The sequence below is a fragment of the Barbatula barbatula genome (genome assembly GCF_947034865.1).
Source record: "Barbatula barbatula genome assembly, chromosome: 24".
Classification (NCBI taxonomy): Eukaryota; Metazoa; Chordata; class Actinopteri; order Cypriniformes; family Nemacheilidae; genus Barbatula; species Barbatula barbatula.
In genome coordinates, this window is record NC_136787.1 from 15,119,533 (window position 1) to 15,139,043 (window position 19,511).

Sequence of the window (19,511 nt, forward strand, 5' to 3'; positions counted from 1 at the left end):
GCAAGTATTAATTGCAACCGTGCCATTTGTGTGCAAAAACATACAAACTAATTTCACATAGCAAAATGACAGGTTAATACCAGATTTAAATATTTTTTTATATTTTCTCTAAAAATACATTTTTAAAACACAGAAAACAAGATGTTGGAAAAGGTGGAGCGGTTCCACACAACGATATCACGATATAGACACAGATGAAGATCATGTGGTAAAACAATAATTACTAATCATAAATACACACTGAAAAAAACAATAATGCTAATTTTCAAAGCGATTAAATCAAGTCACTTTTGATGCGCACAAGACAACATGTCTGAACCGAATGACGGAGTTTACACACAACAACGCAAATAAAACAGGAGATAAAACCCAGTTTGGTCAGCGTATTGTTGATGGAGGAGTCTTTGGTTGTGCCAAGGCTTTTAAAAATGAGCCCCTGTTCGATTACCTCGCTGGATTGCCACATTTAATAACTGTCGATCGCTTATAGTCTGGTATAAAATGTACTGGTTTGATTTGTGGTTTAATGGTGGGAACTAATGAGACCAAAGGGGATGTCATTGGCTTCTTTCACCCTTCTTTCACCCAGGGGTTTCTTTCACCCTTGTTCTCCATGGATCCAGCCATAAATTTAAACCTGAGTTTTAGACAAAACTGTGGCGTGTCAAAGACCTTGGCCAAAGGAGCATACACACCCACGCCTGTACATGCGCTCACACATACTCCCTTGAACCAATCGGGAAAATACATCTAGAAACACTTGGTGTCTAGCTGGCACGCGTTCTTTGAGTCACAAGTATGTTAAATACGAGGGGCGGGGGGTTGCAGTGCTGCTAAAAACCTTGCACCTTCAAGGTTTAGGTGTGTGTCAGACAGATTTCCAGGGAGAAAGTAACAGCCATATAATGAAACTAATTATTCATAGGCTGTACATCTCTTTCCAGTAGGCGTTCCGTGTGGGGGGGTTTATGGTCTTCAGTCCCACCCATTGTCCTTGATCATATGGGCCAGCTCGATGATGAATTTGCCCTCCTTGTACTTCTGACTGCTCTCGAAGGCATGCTCCTAATGGAAAGAAAAACAGGGAGAGAGAAAGAGTGATAGTTAGGACAAGTGTTACTGGTAAAAGTGACAACCTTAAAGTCCAGATTGGCTGATCCAAAAAGAATGGGCAGCTGTTGGTGAGCCTTTTTGGATCCGTCAATCAAATGGAACACCTTTATACTGAGCAGAATTACAGTTGTTTCTGTCCAAAGCGATATTAATCAGCCAATAATTAGTATCGGTCAATAAAAACAAATTTTTACACTATCGGCCAATAGTTTAAAAACAGCCAATGATCTGGGCCGATATATCCTGTCAATCAAAAGAGGATAGGAAAATGCAATACTGTGGTGCTCAGTGTATAAAAAATCACCAGTTTTTGATGCACAATATTAATATACGTCATTATACGAATTAGTCACATTCAGAAAGTTAAGTAATATTAATTTAATCTTCAGAATCTGTATCCCCAAATATCACTCGGTATCAGTGGAGGAATTTAATATATTAGGTATTAAATGTTTCGGTGTTTGTTCCCTGAACCCACAACATATGCACTGTTCTACCAAATTTGAATACTGAATACATCAGCTTAATAGAAGAATGATGTGAATCAATTCATACATATCATTTAGATTAAACTTTAGATTTTTGAACTATATAAATATTTTTAAGTGAATTTTTAAAAGACTTTTCTTGGATTTTCTGGGTTTCGAAGATGAATTGTCCAATGTAATTTAATATTGCAATGATGCACTATTCTTGCATGTGTAGAATATAAAAAGATGTAATTCTTAAGACATAGAAAGACTGAATTAGGCTCTGGTAGGATATTAATATGTCCTCACACACGCAGCTGTGCTACATAACAGAGACATACATGCTGTATACACACAACCCATGGTTGGATCAAATATTGACATTTTCTAGGTCAATGTTTGGGTTTGTTCATATTTTATCCAACCATGAGATAAAAACAACCCATCTTTTTTAGAGTGCACTCGGCATGCCCTTCTCTCTGGAGAAAACAAATCTCTCTGGAGAAAAAGCTCTAGCCCTTTTCCCTTAAATATGGCTGCAAACTGTATGCTGACACATTAACCAAGAAGCCTGGCAAAAAGCCCATTGAACCGTGAGACTCCATTTTGCATCATTTCTTGGTCCCATTTGAAAAAGGCTTAGAACAAAAATTCAATACACAAACAAAAACAATGTCCTCTCACAGAATGTTTCACACAGTTATGAATCAGACAGGGGCTTTGATTCAATGCTTATGCAACCACAGAATTCTGTGTAATGTGAGCTTTTCAGTTCGCAGTCAGCTGCCAAGTGCTAATCTCTGATGACAAGAAAATATAACTGTGTTTTGTCTAGGAAGCCAGAAGGTACCCCAATGTTGTCAGGAGTAGATTAGCAACGTGGTATGCAGGTCATCATGAGGGTGCGGTAAAGCCACTTAGATAAAGCTTCTCTCTCTTCATGAGTTGCGTCCGAGTCTCTGGAACGAGCTTTATCCCTCACGTGAGATATGGATTAAATATCTCAACAGTATGGAGAAAGCTCTTGAAACTCAAGTGTGAATGTCCGGGGGTAAGTAGTGTGTATTAGTGTATTTGTGTCCTTTTTGATCATGTGTGTGCCTGGTGTGATAACTCACATATTTCCAGCCCAGAGTGGTTTTACAATTTTCGCAGTAGATGTCTGCCACAGCATGAAGACCAGTCAGCAGGACCCTCTCCTCTGCTGGGCCACACCCCACATTCACCCTGAAAAAGATGTTAAATTAATGTGAAGGTTTAATTATATACTGGTTCTACAACGTTTCTATCATCATGTGATGCTCGCTTGAAATGCTAACCAGTGAAATGCTAATGTCATGCAACAATGTAACAGCCAGACACTACATCCTTGTGGACCAATCAGAATTGAAGTCACTTTATGCTTGTCTCTTTGTGTTGGTTGGGACACAGTGTTAAAAGAACAGTTCACACAAAAAAATAATTCAGTCATCATTTACTCACCCTCGAGTTGTTCCAAATCTGCATAAATGTCATTGTCTGATGAACACAGAGAAATATATCTGGTAGAATGCTTGTAATCAAACAGTTCTTGGCCACCATTGACTACCATAGTAGGAAAAATGACAATACACATTCTTCAAAATATGTAGCTGTGGCCTAATGGTTAGAGTGTTGGGCTTGTGATCAGAAGGTTGCTGGTTCTAATCTCAGTGCCAGCAGGTCATGGCTGAAGTGCCCTTGAGCAAGGCACCTTACCCCTGATTGCTCTGCAGTAATGTGTCACTGTAAAAAAACTACTTGTAAGTCGCTTTGGATAAAAAAATGGTGGCCAAGAACTGTTTGGTTACAAACATTCTTCCAAATATCTTTCTCTGTGTTCAACAGAACAAATACATTTATACAGATCTGAGGGTAAGTAAATGAAGTCTGAACTTCCATTTTTGGGTGAACTGTTCCTTCAAGTAAAAGGCAAGCTATGAGACTTACACTGAATTGAAGAGGTAGGCCCTGCCTTGGCTCCCTTGAAAAGACTGCAAAGGAGAAAAAGAAGACACACGGATCAAGTTGCTTCTTCAGGCTCTAAAAAACAAAAATGCTTCCAAAACAATATACAGTGAATTCGCTGACATATGTTGGACTAATTCAAGTCAGAGTAATTCGATTTATTTTGCACCGTGACTGCATATATCAGACAATCTTTAAAAAATGAAATTTGCTGCTCTATTCAGGGCCTTGGCAAGTAAGGTTTACCCAAAGATGATGTGAAGCTGTGATTATGAGTGTTTGAAAGCTGTTAGACTATATGTGCATGGATCAAAGGATCATTAGGGTGGTTTCATTTTGGCTGAACTAAACTGAAAAGCACAGCAATAAAGGCTTTCTTTCTTTTCCATGAGCCTAAATAAACTACAGGACCTGGTTGGAAGCAGGTCAATGAAAAAATATCTATGCATGCTTCTTTTGATTTCAGTCCAGTGTGTGACTAAACCACTGTGGGCAAATGCTGGAATTCGTGATTAAATCAAAAACACAAACCACCTATTGTACTCAACTCGATTAACCAACTTTTAACGCTGCTACAATAATATATTTGTCTTTCCATTTTACCTTTATTTGGTTTAGGGGGATTCAGATTAATAGAAATCTAATGATCATTTCACCTTCAGCTCCACCCTCAAAACCGCTGGCAGTATTTTTAGTCCCCTGAAAAACAAGTTAAGGCCTTCGCACATTTCAAATGCGTTTTTTTGTCTCTGATTTGTCGAAACGCCTATAGCTCAAAATGCTCGCTACGGATGCGGAAAACGCAGAAATCGAACCCAGTCCGAATTTTTTATGACAGACAAAAATATGGGAGGCAGTGTGTAAATGTGATTGTCACAACGTGAGGTAATAATTATATTTTAACACAAAATTTCGGACGCAAACTTCAGACTCAATGTGCAATGGCCTTTAGTCTTTTCAGGCCGGATATCACGTTTATTTTGCAAGCACAGCATGTGAACAACTAATGAATGGAGAAAAAACAATCTATTCTAATCTGTGCATATAATCTGTAAACACTCCAAACCCTGAAATCAAGAAATCAGTCAGCCAAAACCCCAGAGCGGGCTTTCAGCGTTGGATTGTGGGTATAACAGTGTCCTGTTTCATGTGTGTGTAGAAAGACGTGATTACTGTTACACTCATGGTACACAAAAATCCCGAACGATGATCTTCGATTGTGCAACATGTCAGTGCCTTACTGACCCACATTTCGTGTTATTAACACACAGACATGAATGTTGACATTATAACAGTAAATGACATGAGATTTTAATAATACTAGGCACATATTTCAAATTCCTCTGAACACAAGTACAATTACAAAAGGACTAAGAAAAAACAAGGAAGGGAAAAGCCATTTACAATTCTTGAGATAACCAGAGATGAATGAGCCTTTAAAATCCTATTTTAAAGACTAATAAAAGCCAAGTACCTTAGAGATGAGCTCATCGTGGTTGGCCAGGTGTGCTCGGCAGTGAATACAGCTATAGGTTCGATGGCAGATGGGCAGGTAGGCCTGAAAGGTTTTGGAGCGCGTCATGGTGACTGTGGCGGGAGAGACGGTGCGAGGGCGAAGCTGAAAGTGCCGGTCAGCCCAGGACAACTCGCAGGAGAAACAGTGGAGCACACAGGTGAGGGCCGTGGTGACGTGTCAGGAGAGAGAAGAGCACACCTGTGGGTCATTTAAAAAGCGTTATGATTATGACGTCACAATTATATTTACATTTTACACTTCAACACATCAGTATTGGATTGTTATAAAGCAAGAGAGTGAATTACCCAAAACATGCAAGCCAATCATAGGAGAGTTGATGGACAGATATAAATCTTAAATGTACAGTGACCTATTAGAGGGTCAGACAGTGGGTGGAAAAGTTATGAAATCTAAATTAAGAACTTGATTAACAAAATAGTTACAAAAGTGTTGAATATGGCGCCTTAAGGAAAAGTACATTAGAGTTGTGCTGTGACTATGTCAAATCAAAACAGGGGAGAATATTAAAGAATACATTCCTGCATTTGTCGTGTCACAAACATGATACAGATTAAGCGCCAAATAAAAAAGATGTCCATAACTGAAGCTGCATAAGAAAGACACACACAGAGAAACTAAAGACTTTATTCACAAGAAATAGGCAAATAACATGAATCGGAGTGTCTGTGAGCTGTCAACTGTCAGCTGCCTGTGATTGTGGTCCTGCGCTCAGACAGTCCTCGGGTAAGCGTGAGGCAGTTTTTTAATGCAGACAGCTGGAGATCTGCCAATGATGTGGGGCTCAAACACAGAGAGACAGCTGGATGACTTGAGCTGTATGATATCAATGGCCGTCTCTGTTCAACGGATTCATCCATAATGAAAAACTACTGTGGTTAGAAGTGACTAAGCAAATGCATATGTTTTTAGTGGAAATAAAATACTGCTTGAAATGTTAAAATAACAGTTCATGCTTTTATGTGGCATATATCCATTCGTTTTCTCCCAGAAGGCTATTGTTTGACTTCAGAAGACTTGGAAAAATAGCACATAAATTGTATGGATTACATTTACTGTACTTTCTTCCTTGGTTAGGAACTTGACAGGCTCTGTTCAACACATAATTTTGTTGTGTGGAAGTTGGAACCCAGTAAACTCTTGTGAACATCTGCTTTTTTTAAGTCATATGAGTTTGTAATGATATTATAGTTTATTAATTGACATAAAAGTTTAGTTTGCAATTGACTAACCCAGAGCCGTTGAATATGAGAGTTAAGACATTCACATAGACCTCCATAGGAAGAATGGCATACGGAAGTAACTCGCATCATGGAGCCTCAGATAGTTCAAAACATTGCAACGAAGTGTACACGATGTGCTAATATTGCATGAAATGAATGCAAATACAGTTGTTATCTGTCCCACTAAAATCCTTTTAAATAGGTTGACAGCGCGATTTGTTTGGAACTAGTGAGGGCTCCATGAACCAGGTAACTCTCATATTCAACGGCTCTGAACTAACCATGCTAATGGTTAGGCGGGACCTCCATCCAAAGGTTCAATCGAACCTACGTCCTCTTCTGATCTGCTTCTAATGACAACATCCCATGGCAAGAGAAAAGCAGAACCAGGGAGGAATCCAGGTTGCTCTAAACCAGTAAGGCTGTTGTATGATTTAGCTGGACCAAGTTTAACATCAGTCCGTTCACACCAACAGCGATAACTATAGAACAATTATATAGAACAGTCAACAATGCTGTATTTATTGTAAGCTTGCATTCTGCAGTGTTACATTTTAAAGGCCCAGTGCACGAAATTTGGCGGCATCTAGAGGTGAGGTAACGAATTGCAACCAACGGCTAACTCCTCCCCTTCGAAGCATTATGGCAGCTGACACAGGGGTATGATGTTGTCACATTTTCTCTTCTTAGCCGAAGGAGATAACGTATTTACGAAAGGCACTCATTAGAGCACTTTGTCCGTTTGGGGCTACTATAGAAACAACATGGTGAATTCCATGCAAGGGGACCCGCAGTGTATGAAGATACAGATATAGCTCATTCTAAGGTGATAAAAACATAACACCTCATAATGTAAGGTCTTTATACACCTCTGGAGACATAGTCATTGCATTTCTGTCAATAGATCATAAAAAATTACACATTGAATGAACCTTTACATGTGATTGGCTGTCACTGTTTTACTGTTGTATAGCTGAAGTTGTGAAAATGGCCTTCACTGTTCTCTTTTAGTTATCATCACTGATTTCATCCTATCAGGTGGCCTCATAGTTATATTTAGATTGAACGTATTCAAATGTATATTTAATTGATTGCTTGCTGACTTCTTTTGGGTAAGTTACAGTATGTTGGCATTTTGGCAGCTCTTCTCTGGTAAGGCAAGATTTAAGGCAGAGCTCTTTACTAAAGGAATCCACAGGCATCTGGATTAATTACCCAGAGGAGTGGATGGCTATTTGCAGATCGAAAAAAGCTATGCGAGTGAGTGACATCATCAGATATTTGGATTCCAACCACATCTCTCTGGACCAACGTTATTATCACATAAACAAAGCTTCCTATTGGCTCATTGTGACTTGGCAAAGTCAGCAAAACAACACTGAGGTCATAAAACCTATGTTCATCAGTAACATGGTTAATTTGGTCATACACAAATACTGACATGCAAATTAAATGAGTTGGCCATCATGATCGAAAAAACGAATGTGATAAAAGATCAAATCCACAATAAACTCAGTGACTCGTGAAACTAGATTTGATGACTAGTTTTTGAGGTAGCAGTTGAAGCTGCCTGGGGTCCATATATGCTACACTTGCGACTCTATAGTCATGTTTGTTTTGGCACAAACCAGATCAAACAAGCCTCATAAAAAAGGCAGCCGGATAATATTCAAGACAGCAGCGTGAGGCAGCATTTGGCCGGGCAGATGCTTGAAATCAGACTCCCAGCATAATTAACCACCATTGTGTTCCCTCAGCCATTGGGAACTCTGAATAATTTGGCTAACTGATACAGCAGCACGCTCGCTCAAAGTTGACATCATTTCCTCATGCGGTTTCTAACGCTATTATGTAGAATTGCCAGAGGATTGATGCGGTGTGCGGGTGAAAGGCTAATTGGAGGTAAATCAATTATGGGTAAAAGTTATGGAGGATGTTGGGGAACACAGGGTGGAATTCATTCCGCTTTCAACAGATGAGACAAAGATAAACGTCTGTCGCCAATATAATTACTAACGCTGTAATCACCGAAATGGTCCTCATTTTGTCTGTCTGCTTTGTCTGTTTACCATTCCAAATTAGTCTGCAGCAGACCAAACACATATATAATGAAGAGGTCTCATTTATCAAGTGTCCAGAGATGGCTTCAGCTTATCTTTCCTTCTCTAAACCACACAGCTGATAGACAGAAAAAAAACAATTTTGTAAATATTGAATGCTGTAACTAGCCTATCATGTATGTTTCTTGCAAGATTACTTTTTTAAAAACAGGATATTCTTTAAATTATTACATATGTATTATTATTTTCTATATAAATGGACTATTGTTAAGATGTATGTGTCATTCTGCATATGTAAATAATGCTAAAACGTTACGTTGTTAGTTGGCATGCCGAGTTTTTATCTTTTTAAACTTCATCGAGCCATCATTTATAAATTGCGAACATCTCTGTTCCAAAGCATTACACAAACACACGGATATATCTCTGTTTTTAATAAAAAATACCTCTGTTACATAACAATAACACATGTTGAAGGTACATCAGCATTAATTCTGCTATTAATAAATGGCTTCATTTGTTCTGCTTATTTTTTAATGATAAAATAAGAAAGATCTCTTGGTCTTCAGTCAGTAAAAGGACATCTGAACAGAGGAAGAGGACCCCTGGACAGGTGCCCTCCCCCTCCAATCCCTCACATAATACACAACAGGCAGCTCCTGAATTACCATCTTTTTGCTGTGCTTTGAAATCAGTCAGCACAAATTACAAAGCCTTTAAATATGTTAAAGACATATGCTGTGATATCTGGCTCAGACTAAAGGGGCATTTACACACCTGATGTATTAACATTTTATAGAATCCCTATTATACATATCACGTGTTACGGTAATTAACTACCACAATATTAACAATATGTCATCAATTCATAGGCTCTTTGAACGCACTCAATGTATAACATCTCATACAAAACTCATGTCCACATATGGACCTAAAGACATCTGTGAATGTGCAGTTTTGATGAAATAAACATTGTTGGAAGCAGAGCGGGTCAGATGGAGAGGAATGGATCCAGGTCAGACAAGTGTGTACGTGGGTGTCATAAACCAGCTTATATGTAGGCCATAGTAGAAGCTACCAGACTGACGGTACAGATGGCAGCACCAGCTCAGCATCTCTTGCAGTCACATTCTTCAAAACACTCACAGCTAAACCAATTCAGAAAAGCTATGACAACAAGCCTGTGTGTGTGAGAGAGAGACTCATAACAGTACAGAACACAACACACAATATGGGCATAAAACATTTAAATTATCTATTTTAATACAAATAAATACAGTGGTCAGTGTTTGTAAATGTCAAGTAACATTACATTACTAAGCTGGTTAACATTGTGGAGTATAATGGCACGACAAGCCTATTTAACACATGCACACGAATATGTAGGAATTATGATGTCAAATAATATTGTCACTATTTTGTAAGACCCTTCAGTTTTAAACACACTTGCAAGAAAAGCCCCGCGCTTCCACTTAAGGTCAATTGAATTTGCATTTATAATAAGTTACATTTCATGATGAATTCATACATGAATCAGACAGCTATATGCATTAGAGTACATCTTGACAACAAACACACTTTTTTTTCATGTGCTGGTGTGACAACACTTACATTAGTTTCATACTTAATCTGTCTAACACAATTTGTGAAAAACAGATGACAGCCGAAGAGAATATATGGTTGGTGCTTAAACTAAGGAGTGACCCATTGATGTTAGTACAGATAGATTATCTGACATTAAATCCATCAAGGCATCCCTCCAAACTCATCCCGTGATTAGACTATGCATTCTACATACCAGTAATCTGTCATATACTGTACATTACTCGAAAAACACCAGTTGGGTTTATTATGTGAGAAACTTTGCAACACTTTTTTAAAAGAGGCACCACATCGCAATATGAACGCGTGCAATAAAAAGTCGTTTTACCTTGAATGAAAAAGACGCGCAGGTCGAACTTTTTCTCCCTCCTTAAAACGGCCTTTTCATGAAAAACGACGGATAATCATTTTTATATCATGTTCACACAATAAAGTTACCAGGTATCTTCGTCAGCTCCGCACCTCGAGCGCAGCGCTGTAAATACAGCACCGTTGAGCGTCGGGCGGGCATCAACGCACAAGCTTCTGGGATGATTGACAGACAGGCAACCAATAGATGAGACAGAACGGCCTAGCAACAATATGCTGATTGGACAGCCGAAACAACGGACGAACCAATGAACGGACGCAGAGGATATGCGGGCCAAAACCCAAACATCAGTTGTATTTTGATGTGTCTTGTCAGTAAGTAATGAAAACTTAAAGGAATAATTCACTGTGCGAGTGAATAACATTTACCAGGTAAATGGTTAAATTGAGTATAGGATGTAACTTCTTTGTAAGTTGTTGTTTTTATTACCTACGGCTACGTGTTTTAAAAGTACCACGAGGCATATTTGAGAGAAAAGTAGGTCGATAAGCAACTAAATAGCGCCTCTGTGCGTCATGTATTTACGCACTATTTATGTGTAAAATTAACTCGCTTTCACAAAAAAATATCAATAACAGCCATACTTTGACAACTTTTTTATTGATTTATTTTTAGTATTGTATCCCCGCCCAAAAAACAACAACGAAAATAGAAAACATCAGATGTTTGTAATGACATTGTCTTTCATCACATTTTTCCTCATTACAGGTTTTATTCTTGATAGCAGTTAGCATTATAACATTTCTTGATTTCATTCTGTGAATTTACATTATTGTTTAAACTATGTAGTTAACTCAAAAAACAACCACTGAAAAACGACAGTATGGTTTAGGCTTTATATCCAGAGCATCTTTTTTGTATCCCTATCCCAGGGATGGTGCATTTTAGTACACAGGTTGTTACTGTGGAGTTGAACTGGTCGTGTTAGCACGCAGAATTCCCTTCAGCACCCTGAAGTTTGCCAGCGGCTGGTTTTCTTTAGGAGGATAACAGGGTCCACGGTCTGTCACGTAGGCATAAGGGAAGCGTAACACCCACATTCCATCAGGGGGCAGCACAATCTCAGGTTGCTCTGAATGGAAGATAGGACAGGGAGGGGGGCATGGCTGGACCTGGGAGACAGGAGTTCAGAACATTTCGTTTTATTGGAAAAAACATGATTCATATGACATAATCATATGGTGATTACTTCAACGTAATCAATTAATTTAATGTGGATACTTTGATTTTGCACCTATACTGTACCTGTGGAATGAGCACAATCTCAAGAGGAGCATCAGGGACCACAATGAAAAGACGAGCCAGCTGAGCATAGTGTGGCTTAATACCTCGACCTTGTGCCGGAGAGAGAATGTACAAAGGCATGTCTGAATTCAAACATCTGGTCGCAGGTTCCTTTGGCCCACCTTGCCCGAGCACTTTTAGTACTTTATCAGGTCCAGAACTTAGGAAGCGGCGCCCTCTGCTGTCCTCGTACTCAAAACCAACAAAGGCACGAGCTACATCATCCCGTCTGCGGCCACGTCCTATTCCCCCAGCACTACCTCGCTTTCCAGCTGATGCTTTATTTGGAGCTGGCCAAGAGGCGGGACCTCCATCCAAAGGTTCAATCGAACCTACGTCCTCTTCTGATCTGCTTCTAATGACAACATCCCATGGCAAGAGAAAAGCAGAACCCGGGAGGAATCCAGGTTGCTCTAAACCAGTAAGGCTGTTGTATGATTTAGCTGGACCAAGTTTAACAAGAGACCAACTGGAGAACTTAGGCAACAGTCCCTTTGGACATCCAGAATGAAGCATACCAGGAAGGAACTCCACTGTAGAGGGCTGTCTGTCCACCAAACTAGGTCTCTTTTCTTGCCCTTCAGCTCCCTCACCGTATGTTCCGAGGCTGTCAGTAGACTGGCCCAAACTAAGAGCAAGGCTCAGACTTGTGCTTTCACCAGGTGTGTGGGTGTTCGTCTCTTTCTCCTTTAGACGTTCAGCTTCTCTTGAAGGATTTACCTCTCCAGATGTGGGGATTTCATCACTTGCAGGGGCCGGGTCAGGTGTGCTGGCTTGAAACACTGGGAAGTTTATCCTCTCCAACTTTGCACAGCATTTCTCCTCAAGCATCTAAATGAAAAAATGATATTGAAAAAGATTTACAGAATTGCCATGCTTTATTGATGTAAAGATTTTTAGTAAGTAAAACTTGAAATTGTAGCTACAGACTTGATAAAAGTCATAGTTGGCAGCCTGAATGTCAAATGGATCTTCTCTTGGGGACTGCTTTCTGCCACAGTTACAAGAACTTGTAGAGCGACCCCTGCTGTTATGGTATAGAATAGGAGGATTGTGGTCCACTTCTGGCTTTTCACCTGTTAAGGTAAAACAGAACAAAATTGAAGAGTGTCCAAGGTAAATCTATTTGTAAAACCATTTATTCTAACATTCATTACCAAAAAACATAATTTAAAGTTAAAAATCCAAATCTATGGGCAGCATACCTTATACTGCCTCATGTGTTTGCATCGTACATAGATTTTTGTACGCTGACTACGGAGTACAATTGAATCTTACCTGGCTTTGGCAGCAGATGGAATTTGTGCACACAGTGCTGATCTGTTAGGCTTCGCTCCTCACAAAGCTGATGTCCATTACTCCAGAATTTGTAGCAATCTTCATGAAGCTGTAAGGCGTATCTCGAAAACGCAACTCCCCTTGCATGCTGGCTGTAAACTCGTAATGCCAGCGCCAGCTGATTCTTGTGCACCGTGGTGGTGTAATTGTGGGGAAGATTGGACTGGTACGCACTGTGAGCCAGGGGCAAGGCTTTCTGACACCTGTTTTCAGAGAATTTGGCATCTGCGTCAAGAAACCCCTCCAGTACCTTGAGTTGACCCTGCACCTTGAGGGAGATATCGGTGGATTCATCTTCACTGTCCTCTATCATCACCTGATGAAGTCTGTATGCAACATGAACCCATTTGGAATAGGTGGGCAGCTCAAAATGTGACGGCTGAGGATTGCGACCCACGCTGTCATCGAAGCCTTTCTTAGACAGTACAAGCTCAACGTGCTGCCAGAGGAACTCTTTTAAGGTACAGTCCACCAACTGCCCTCCAGAAAACAAGCTGCTTTCCACGTTGAAGGAGGGCTGCCTATTTGAATGTCTCATCTGCTGGTACTTTCTTTGCCCAGGCACAGGTATGCTACTTTCGTTCTCTCGCAGAACACAGTTGGACCGCAGGTGTCCCAGCAGAGAGCCGATTGGATCCTCGTCTGGTCCTGGCACCACATAAACAAATGCTTGGTTGGCAGGCACAGTGAAGAGACAGTTACTACTCTGGTTGGTAAGTACACGGCTTTTTCTAAATATCCTGTATATCTGATCCTCCAGTGCATGCTGGAGACGCCTTCTGGGGGAGTGCTTTTTGGGTTTATCCCCACCAGAGCCGTCTGCTCCATTCCCACCAGAACTCACCCTGAGCGCTCCGTTCATCTGAAAGACGAACAGGAGGCGCGGAGGACACGGGCGGCAGTTCAACTTCCATTCCTTGGATACAGGTGAGTCTTTGATCGCGGTGCGCAGCAGAGGAAGCGCTTTTTGACGCAGCGCGTCCAACGCGCGAAACAGTCTATCGTATGTGACGTCAAACGAGCAGGTGGGATGAACCAGCAGAAGAACATGGCAAAGCGAGAAGAGATACAATAGCTGCAAGCAGTTATCCTTCTCAGCCGATTTCCAAATCTCGTTCGCTTCTGCGTGACCCAGACCCACCGTCAAAGACTCACAAGCGCGAATAAGCTGCCGGTTATCGAAAACGGACGTTAAAACCAGATAGAGCACGCGATTCTCTTGATTATAATACGCCTGGATCGATGTTACCCCGCTCGTGCTGTCAGTCTCGTTGCTCCCGAAGAGAGAGAAAATATGTTTATCTGCTAAAGTGTTTATGAGAGATTCTTTTTCCGATCCGGGTTGCATTGCACTTTTCCCAAATATCCCCAACACACAAACGCCCTCATCTTTGTCGAGATTCTCTTCTATGATTTCTGATTGCAACAGTGCTGCGATGTTCACTGGCACCGCCATCGTGGCTAGACACTCACAACAAAGGGGCGGGGCTTAGTGACGTGTTTCTGCGAGCGCGGGGAGAAAGAGCACGGGCGGAAACACGAACATGCGCTTAACAGTCCGCACTAAAAATATTCTGATTGTTTTCTCACTGTCAAATCATTCAGGTCCTTATATGTCAATAATATTAATATTGTATATAGTGAAGGCATTTCAACACATATTTACAAAGTACATTTTTTTTATAGGTCCACTATTTATTAAACACTGCATTCTTTGCAATAATTTTTTAGATAATGTTGAAAATAAAACCGTTTAAAAAAATATTGCAAAAGACCCTCACAATAAAACATTAAGACTAACAATAATAACATTAGACAATTTGGTGTTAACACCTGAAATAAGCTAAACAAAATACACAAAGGCACCTCTCAGGAACACTTATACAAAGGCATTGTGCTTTACCATACACATACGATACTACAAGAACATTGAATTTATCACATCGGTAAACTTTAACACAGTAAAAGGCCTTATATTTTACAGATGACTTTACACATGCCACAATCTCTTTACAGCAAGGACCTGTACATTCCACTGATGAGCTGTATCTAGCATTATGCTCAATATGTCCAATCTGCTCAATAAATACATTTAATTTTAAGTTTACAGTTGTTTTTTATGGTTGTAACATAAGGGTTGTGACATGATAGGCAAGAAACATTTAAAAAGCAGCAAGTAATAACATACCGTTACATCACTAGCATTGCTACTGATATAACAATATGAATGTATGAACTGGTGAAAACTGTTATCACCGTCACAGTAAACATACAAAAGAAAACAAACAGACACAACAAAGGCAACATTTTTGGGCATTACCAAAAGGTCCACAATGTGCAATAACAAATAATGGTTAAAACAATAAAATTATCTGTTTCTTGGCTTAGATGGACTTCATTGGTGATAATCCTTTAGTTATAGCACTCTGTAAAGTAATATAAAAATGAAAAGATCCAGTTTAGGCACTGAATTCAGATGGTAACCGATATGAAATAAAATACTTTTTTTCTTATTTTAAAGAATGTACAATATAAATTCTGTGATTTACTTAACGATCTAGCAGCTACATACCAGGCGCTTGTTTCCTAAAGCTTTGGTCATGCTTATTTCCAGGCTTGAGTCCTTAACCTCATTCTCCTTATTTTGCAGCAGGGGTGTACCGCCAGGACTCCTGAGAAATAACATCACACCATATTATATTCTTATTCTTATATAGTCTTTTAACTTTGAAATGCTGTCTGTAGTTTTAAACACGGAGCAATAAACATACTTTAATCGTAGCATGATTAACTTGCCTGCTCATGTGCACTTTTCGAAGTTGTACCCGAAGATTCATTGAACTCTTAGTTGGTGTCCTACAGAGAACATTTAAAAATTATCAAACCGTTGCGATGATTTAAACCAAATAGCAAAACCTTTGTAACGCAGGCAGAGCTTTACCTTCTAATGCTTGATCTGAATTTCAATGACACATCAGATTGAGAGCGTCGCAAACAGACTTTCTGCAAGTCAGCAAGTGTGACCAGTGGGGATCTTTGTTTGTCTGGAGACAACTGTAGAAGACATTTGCTGTTATTCTTTCAGCCATCAATAATGCAGATCAAATACAACATTAAATGAAAAAACAACAACAACAGAGAACTCTTCACTCACCTGAGATTTACTGGTTACTTTCACCTTTCTTAGTCGTACTGCTTGAAGATCCTGAAGAGTCACCGCAACAGGGACATCTTGCTTCTCCTTGTAGGAGATAGGAGGGAAATATATCAACAACTATAACATTTTTCTCCAAAATGGAAAAGAACTGTACTATGATAAATAGCTCATAAAAATATTAAATCGAAGTGCATTGGTAATTTTCAGTTTTTTTAGCCATGGCCATTTACCTTTTGAGAGGGAGGTTTTGCAGACTTAATTAATGCCACTTTTGGAATAGTAAATATGGATGGAATTGGTGGTGGTGGAGGAGGTGGTGGTGGTGGAGGAGGAGGTGGTGGTGGTGGAAGGGAAGCAGGTGGAGGAGGTGGCATAAAACAGTGAACACCACCAGGTATTTGTAAAGTACCACCTGAAATCTTGGCTTCAAGTGACAGCTGAAACAGCAGGAAAGAAAATCAAAAACATGTCTCCAACACATTACAGAATCATTTGTTCAAACAACTTTTCAGCGGAGCGGAAATTTGCTAACTTTCAGAGTGGAATGCAACTGTGCTATTTCCATTTGTAGCTCCTCTACTTTTTGGTGAAGGGACTCCACTCTTTCTGCATAGCCTCTCCAAAAGAGTAAGGTATTTAGGAAGCCAGAACAGGTCTAAAAATACGACACAGAGAAATTGGTCATATTTTCAGAGACATCTGAAATGTGACGTAAACACCGAAAGGAAACTTACATTACTAATTGTATTTCTGCACTTTTGCATGACACTTCGAACCACAAAAAACAGTGCTTCAATACTTCGTGTTGAAGACTGTTGTTTAGTGTCTTGAACACTTGTCTCCTTTAAAATGTCCACCTTTTTCACGTCGTTTGGACTGCGTGAAAGAAATACCAGGAAGTATACAAATATTTAGAATTACAATATATATATATATATATACAAATACAACACCTTTTAACAGAGCAAAGTCATATTGTAAATTGTATAATAATGCTGCAAGTACATGCACTGTTTGTATATTAGGAATATATTTACTCAGGGGCCGTTAGTGTGACGGAAGTCCTAAGCGGCTGCTTGCTCTTCACAGCCCAGCGTCGACTGCTGCTGCAGTTTCTCTTCCTCCGCCGCTGAAAGACACTGCCGAGGCCCTGTACACAAATTACACGACACATCGTTTGTCGATTCATTACTTTCAGAACAAACGAAATCGGACAGTGTCTATCTAGAACCACCACACATACGTGCAAAAGACTAGAGCTGCGAGAACGCGTATATTATGAACATTTGCGAATCTTAATACATACTTATTGGACAAACCAGTTAAAACTAATATTTGGCATTAAATGTGTACAAACACTGATCATTTTAATCAACATAACGTTACCCCGAATCCAGCCATATCGGCAGCTGCAGACAGCTGTACGCCTGATTTTGAAATTTGTTCCTCGTTGTTACCACCCAATGGGAGATCAGATGAAGAGTAGAAAGGCGGGATTTTAAAAAGGTGATTGGTTAACAAAAATACCACGAGCTTGGCTTCCGGAAAGAAGGATTATCAACCAATCACGGCGAGTTTTTTCGTTACCATAACAGCAAAGTATACCGTGATCTCTGAACATAACCACAAATACGTCTTTGTAATATTTGAACACCGCTAAATGTATTTATTAGTTACAATTTACGCTAGGCTGTAATGGCTGGAAAGGTTCTTTGTGAAACAAGAAAGCTGTACAACATCCTAAATCAATACGTTCGCCAGTCAAGGCTTGCAGAGAGCAACTATCTTTGTCTGATTGGTAAGAATTATGAAGTCATTACTCATATTTAATGAAAAAGAGATTTATAGATATCAATAACCATGACATACAGTATAGCAACTACAGTGTCGGTGTATACAGTATGTATTCATTTATCTGTTAATGATTGTTTTCTTTATGTCAAAAATGACAACAGTAATTGTTGCCTTGTTTTTTAGATGCCCGTCCTGCAGAATCATATACATTTAGCCATATTATTACTGCCAGGAAAGCAAAATGGGTATGTTTTAATTTGACTTGTTTATGTAGTAAAGGAAACTATGACTATGTTCATGATTTATGTTCATTTTATATTTCTAAATTATAGCCTTTTGAATTTTTTGTTATTCATATAAAAGGATTCCGAAGGAAAGTTCATTATGCCCACAGATGTTGAGATTGAAAGTATAAGGTACATCATTGTATATGACAGCAGCACACATTCTTTGTTGGATTCAGGTAATGTGCTAGCACCCTTTTTCTAACATGTTATGAAATCTGCTTAATGTAATTACAATTCAGAGCTCCCCATATCCTATATTTGTGTTGCAGGTCCAGCCATTGGCTGTGCAGACAGTTTGGAAAAAGCAAGCTGCTATCCCATTCAGATTCTTATTGGTGGCTATGAGAAGTTTTCTGCACTCTACCCTTTCCTAAGAACTCAAAAAATTCTGTACACAATTAGGGTATATTTATTCATAGACAAAGTATTGGTGTACTTTTGCTGTTTATATGTATTTTGTTTATATTTTAATAACATTCAAAAATATCTATAGGAATTGGAAAGCTTAAAGCCCTACCCCGTGGAAATCTTACCTGGTCAGCTTTACATGGGTGATTATACACAGGCAATGAATCCTCAGATCCTTAAAGATCTAAAACTGAAAGCACTTGTCAATGTCTCAGATGAATGCAGTCTGATGTGAGCAACCCACTAGATCAGATATTTTACATGTAGAAATATAATTTATTTAATGCATTGCCTGAAAAGCTATTGTTCATCATCTCTGTTTTCGCAATATAGGTTCAAAAAAGCAAACTGCACTGTCCTACATATCCGAATTGCAGATTCTGTAGAGGCGGATTTGTTCATTTCATTCAAAAGAATGTGTGATTTTATTGGTAAGTCAGTCAAAAGTTTTGTTCATTGTATAAACAGTGCAATCCCAAGCCGAGCTTGTTGAAATATTTAATTAGGGAACCGGACAACTGACAACTTATTTGTTATACACTTCAGATTCACATCTCAGCACTTCGTCTTCTGTTATGACATTCTCTAATCATGGAATAAGCAGATGCAGTGCTTTGGCAATGGCGTATCTCATGCATCACATAAAATACACACTAAAGGTATTGTTTTTATTTTTGAATTTCCAAATTAGAAGTTTTTGTGTTTGTTTTGGTACTCTTATTTTTTGTAATCTACAATATCTGACTGATTTAGGAGGCATGGAGTCATATTCAGCAATGCAAAGCTAACATGAGGCCAAATCGAGGATTTGTGCAGCAGCTTTCCAACTGGGAACTTCAGACTCTTGGTCACAGAGTAACAGACATTTCAGAGCCCAACTACTGA

At 39.4% G+C, this 19,511-nt stretch overlaps 4 protein-coding genes across 4 annotated transcripts; 1 reads left to right on the forward strand and 3 right to left on the reverse strand.

The window, feature by feature from the left end:
- On the reverse strand, positions 1 to 10,482 carry ypel2a (yippee-like 2a). The gene is made up of 5 exons (XM_079449465.1): positions 10,317 to 10,482; positions 5,044 to 5,283; positions 3,552 to 3,595; positions 2,702 to 2,810; positions 1 to 1,065 (listed from the first exon to the last, which is right to left on the reverse strand). Exons 2-5 carry the CDS (start codon positions 5,149 to 5,151, stop codon positions 976 to 978), a joined length of 351 nt encoding a protein of 116 aa, XP_079305591.1. The 5' UTR covers positions 5,152 to 5,283; positions 10,317 to 10,482; the 3' UTR covers positions 1 to 975.
- Positions 10,483 to 10,926: 444 nt separating this feature from the next.
- Positions 10,927 to 14,586, reverse strand: smg8 (SMG8 nonsense mediated mRNA decay factor). Its single transcript, XM_079449075.1, has 4 exons — positions 12,921 to 14,586; positions 12,573 to 12,718; positions 11,604 to 12,473; positions 10,927 to 11,470 (listed from the first exon to the last, which is right to left on the reverse strand). Exons 1-4 carry the CDS (start codon positions 14,434 to 14,436, stop codon positions 11,258 to 11,260), a joined length of 2,745 nt encoding a protein of 914 aa, XP_079305201.1. The 5' UTR covers positions 14,437 to 14,586; the 3' UTR covers positions 10,927 to 11,257.
- prr11 (proline rich 11) lies at positions 14,246 to 17,661 on the reverse strand. The gene is made up of 10 exons (XM_079449079.1): positions 17,524 to 17,661; positions 17,175 to 17,287; positions 16,872 to 17,013; positions 16,670 to 16,792; positions 16,368 to 16,574; positions 16,135 to 16,221; positions 15,922 to 16,034; positions 15,777 to 15,836; positions 15,553 to 15,652; positions 14,246 to 15,406 (listed from the first exon to the last, which is right to left on the reverse strand). The coding sequence occupies exons 1-10, from the start codon at positions 17,536 to 17,538 to the stop codon at positions 15,365 to 15,367; spliced, it is 1,002 nt and encodes a 333-aa protein (XP_079305205.1). The 5' UTR covers positions 17,539 to 17,661; the 3' UTR covers positions 14,246 to 15,364.
- A 171-nt stretch (positions 17,662 to 17,832) lies between these two features.
- styxl1 (serine/threonine/tyrosine interacting-like 1) lies at positions 17,833 to 19,511 on the forward strand (the record flags this gene model as incomplete). Its single annotated transcript, XM_079449080.1, has 8 exons — positions 17,833 to 17,935; positions 18,115 to 18,176; positions 18,295 to 18,394; positions 18,488 to 18,621; positions 18,712 to 18,857; positions 18,960 to 19,057; positions 19,173 to 19,285; positions 19,380 to 19,511. The coding sequence occupies 8 exons, from the start codon at positions 17,833 to 17,835 to the stop codon at positions 19,509 to 19,511; spliced, it is 888 nt and encodes a 295-aa protein (XP_079305206.1).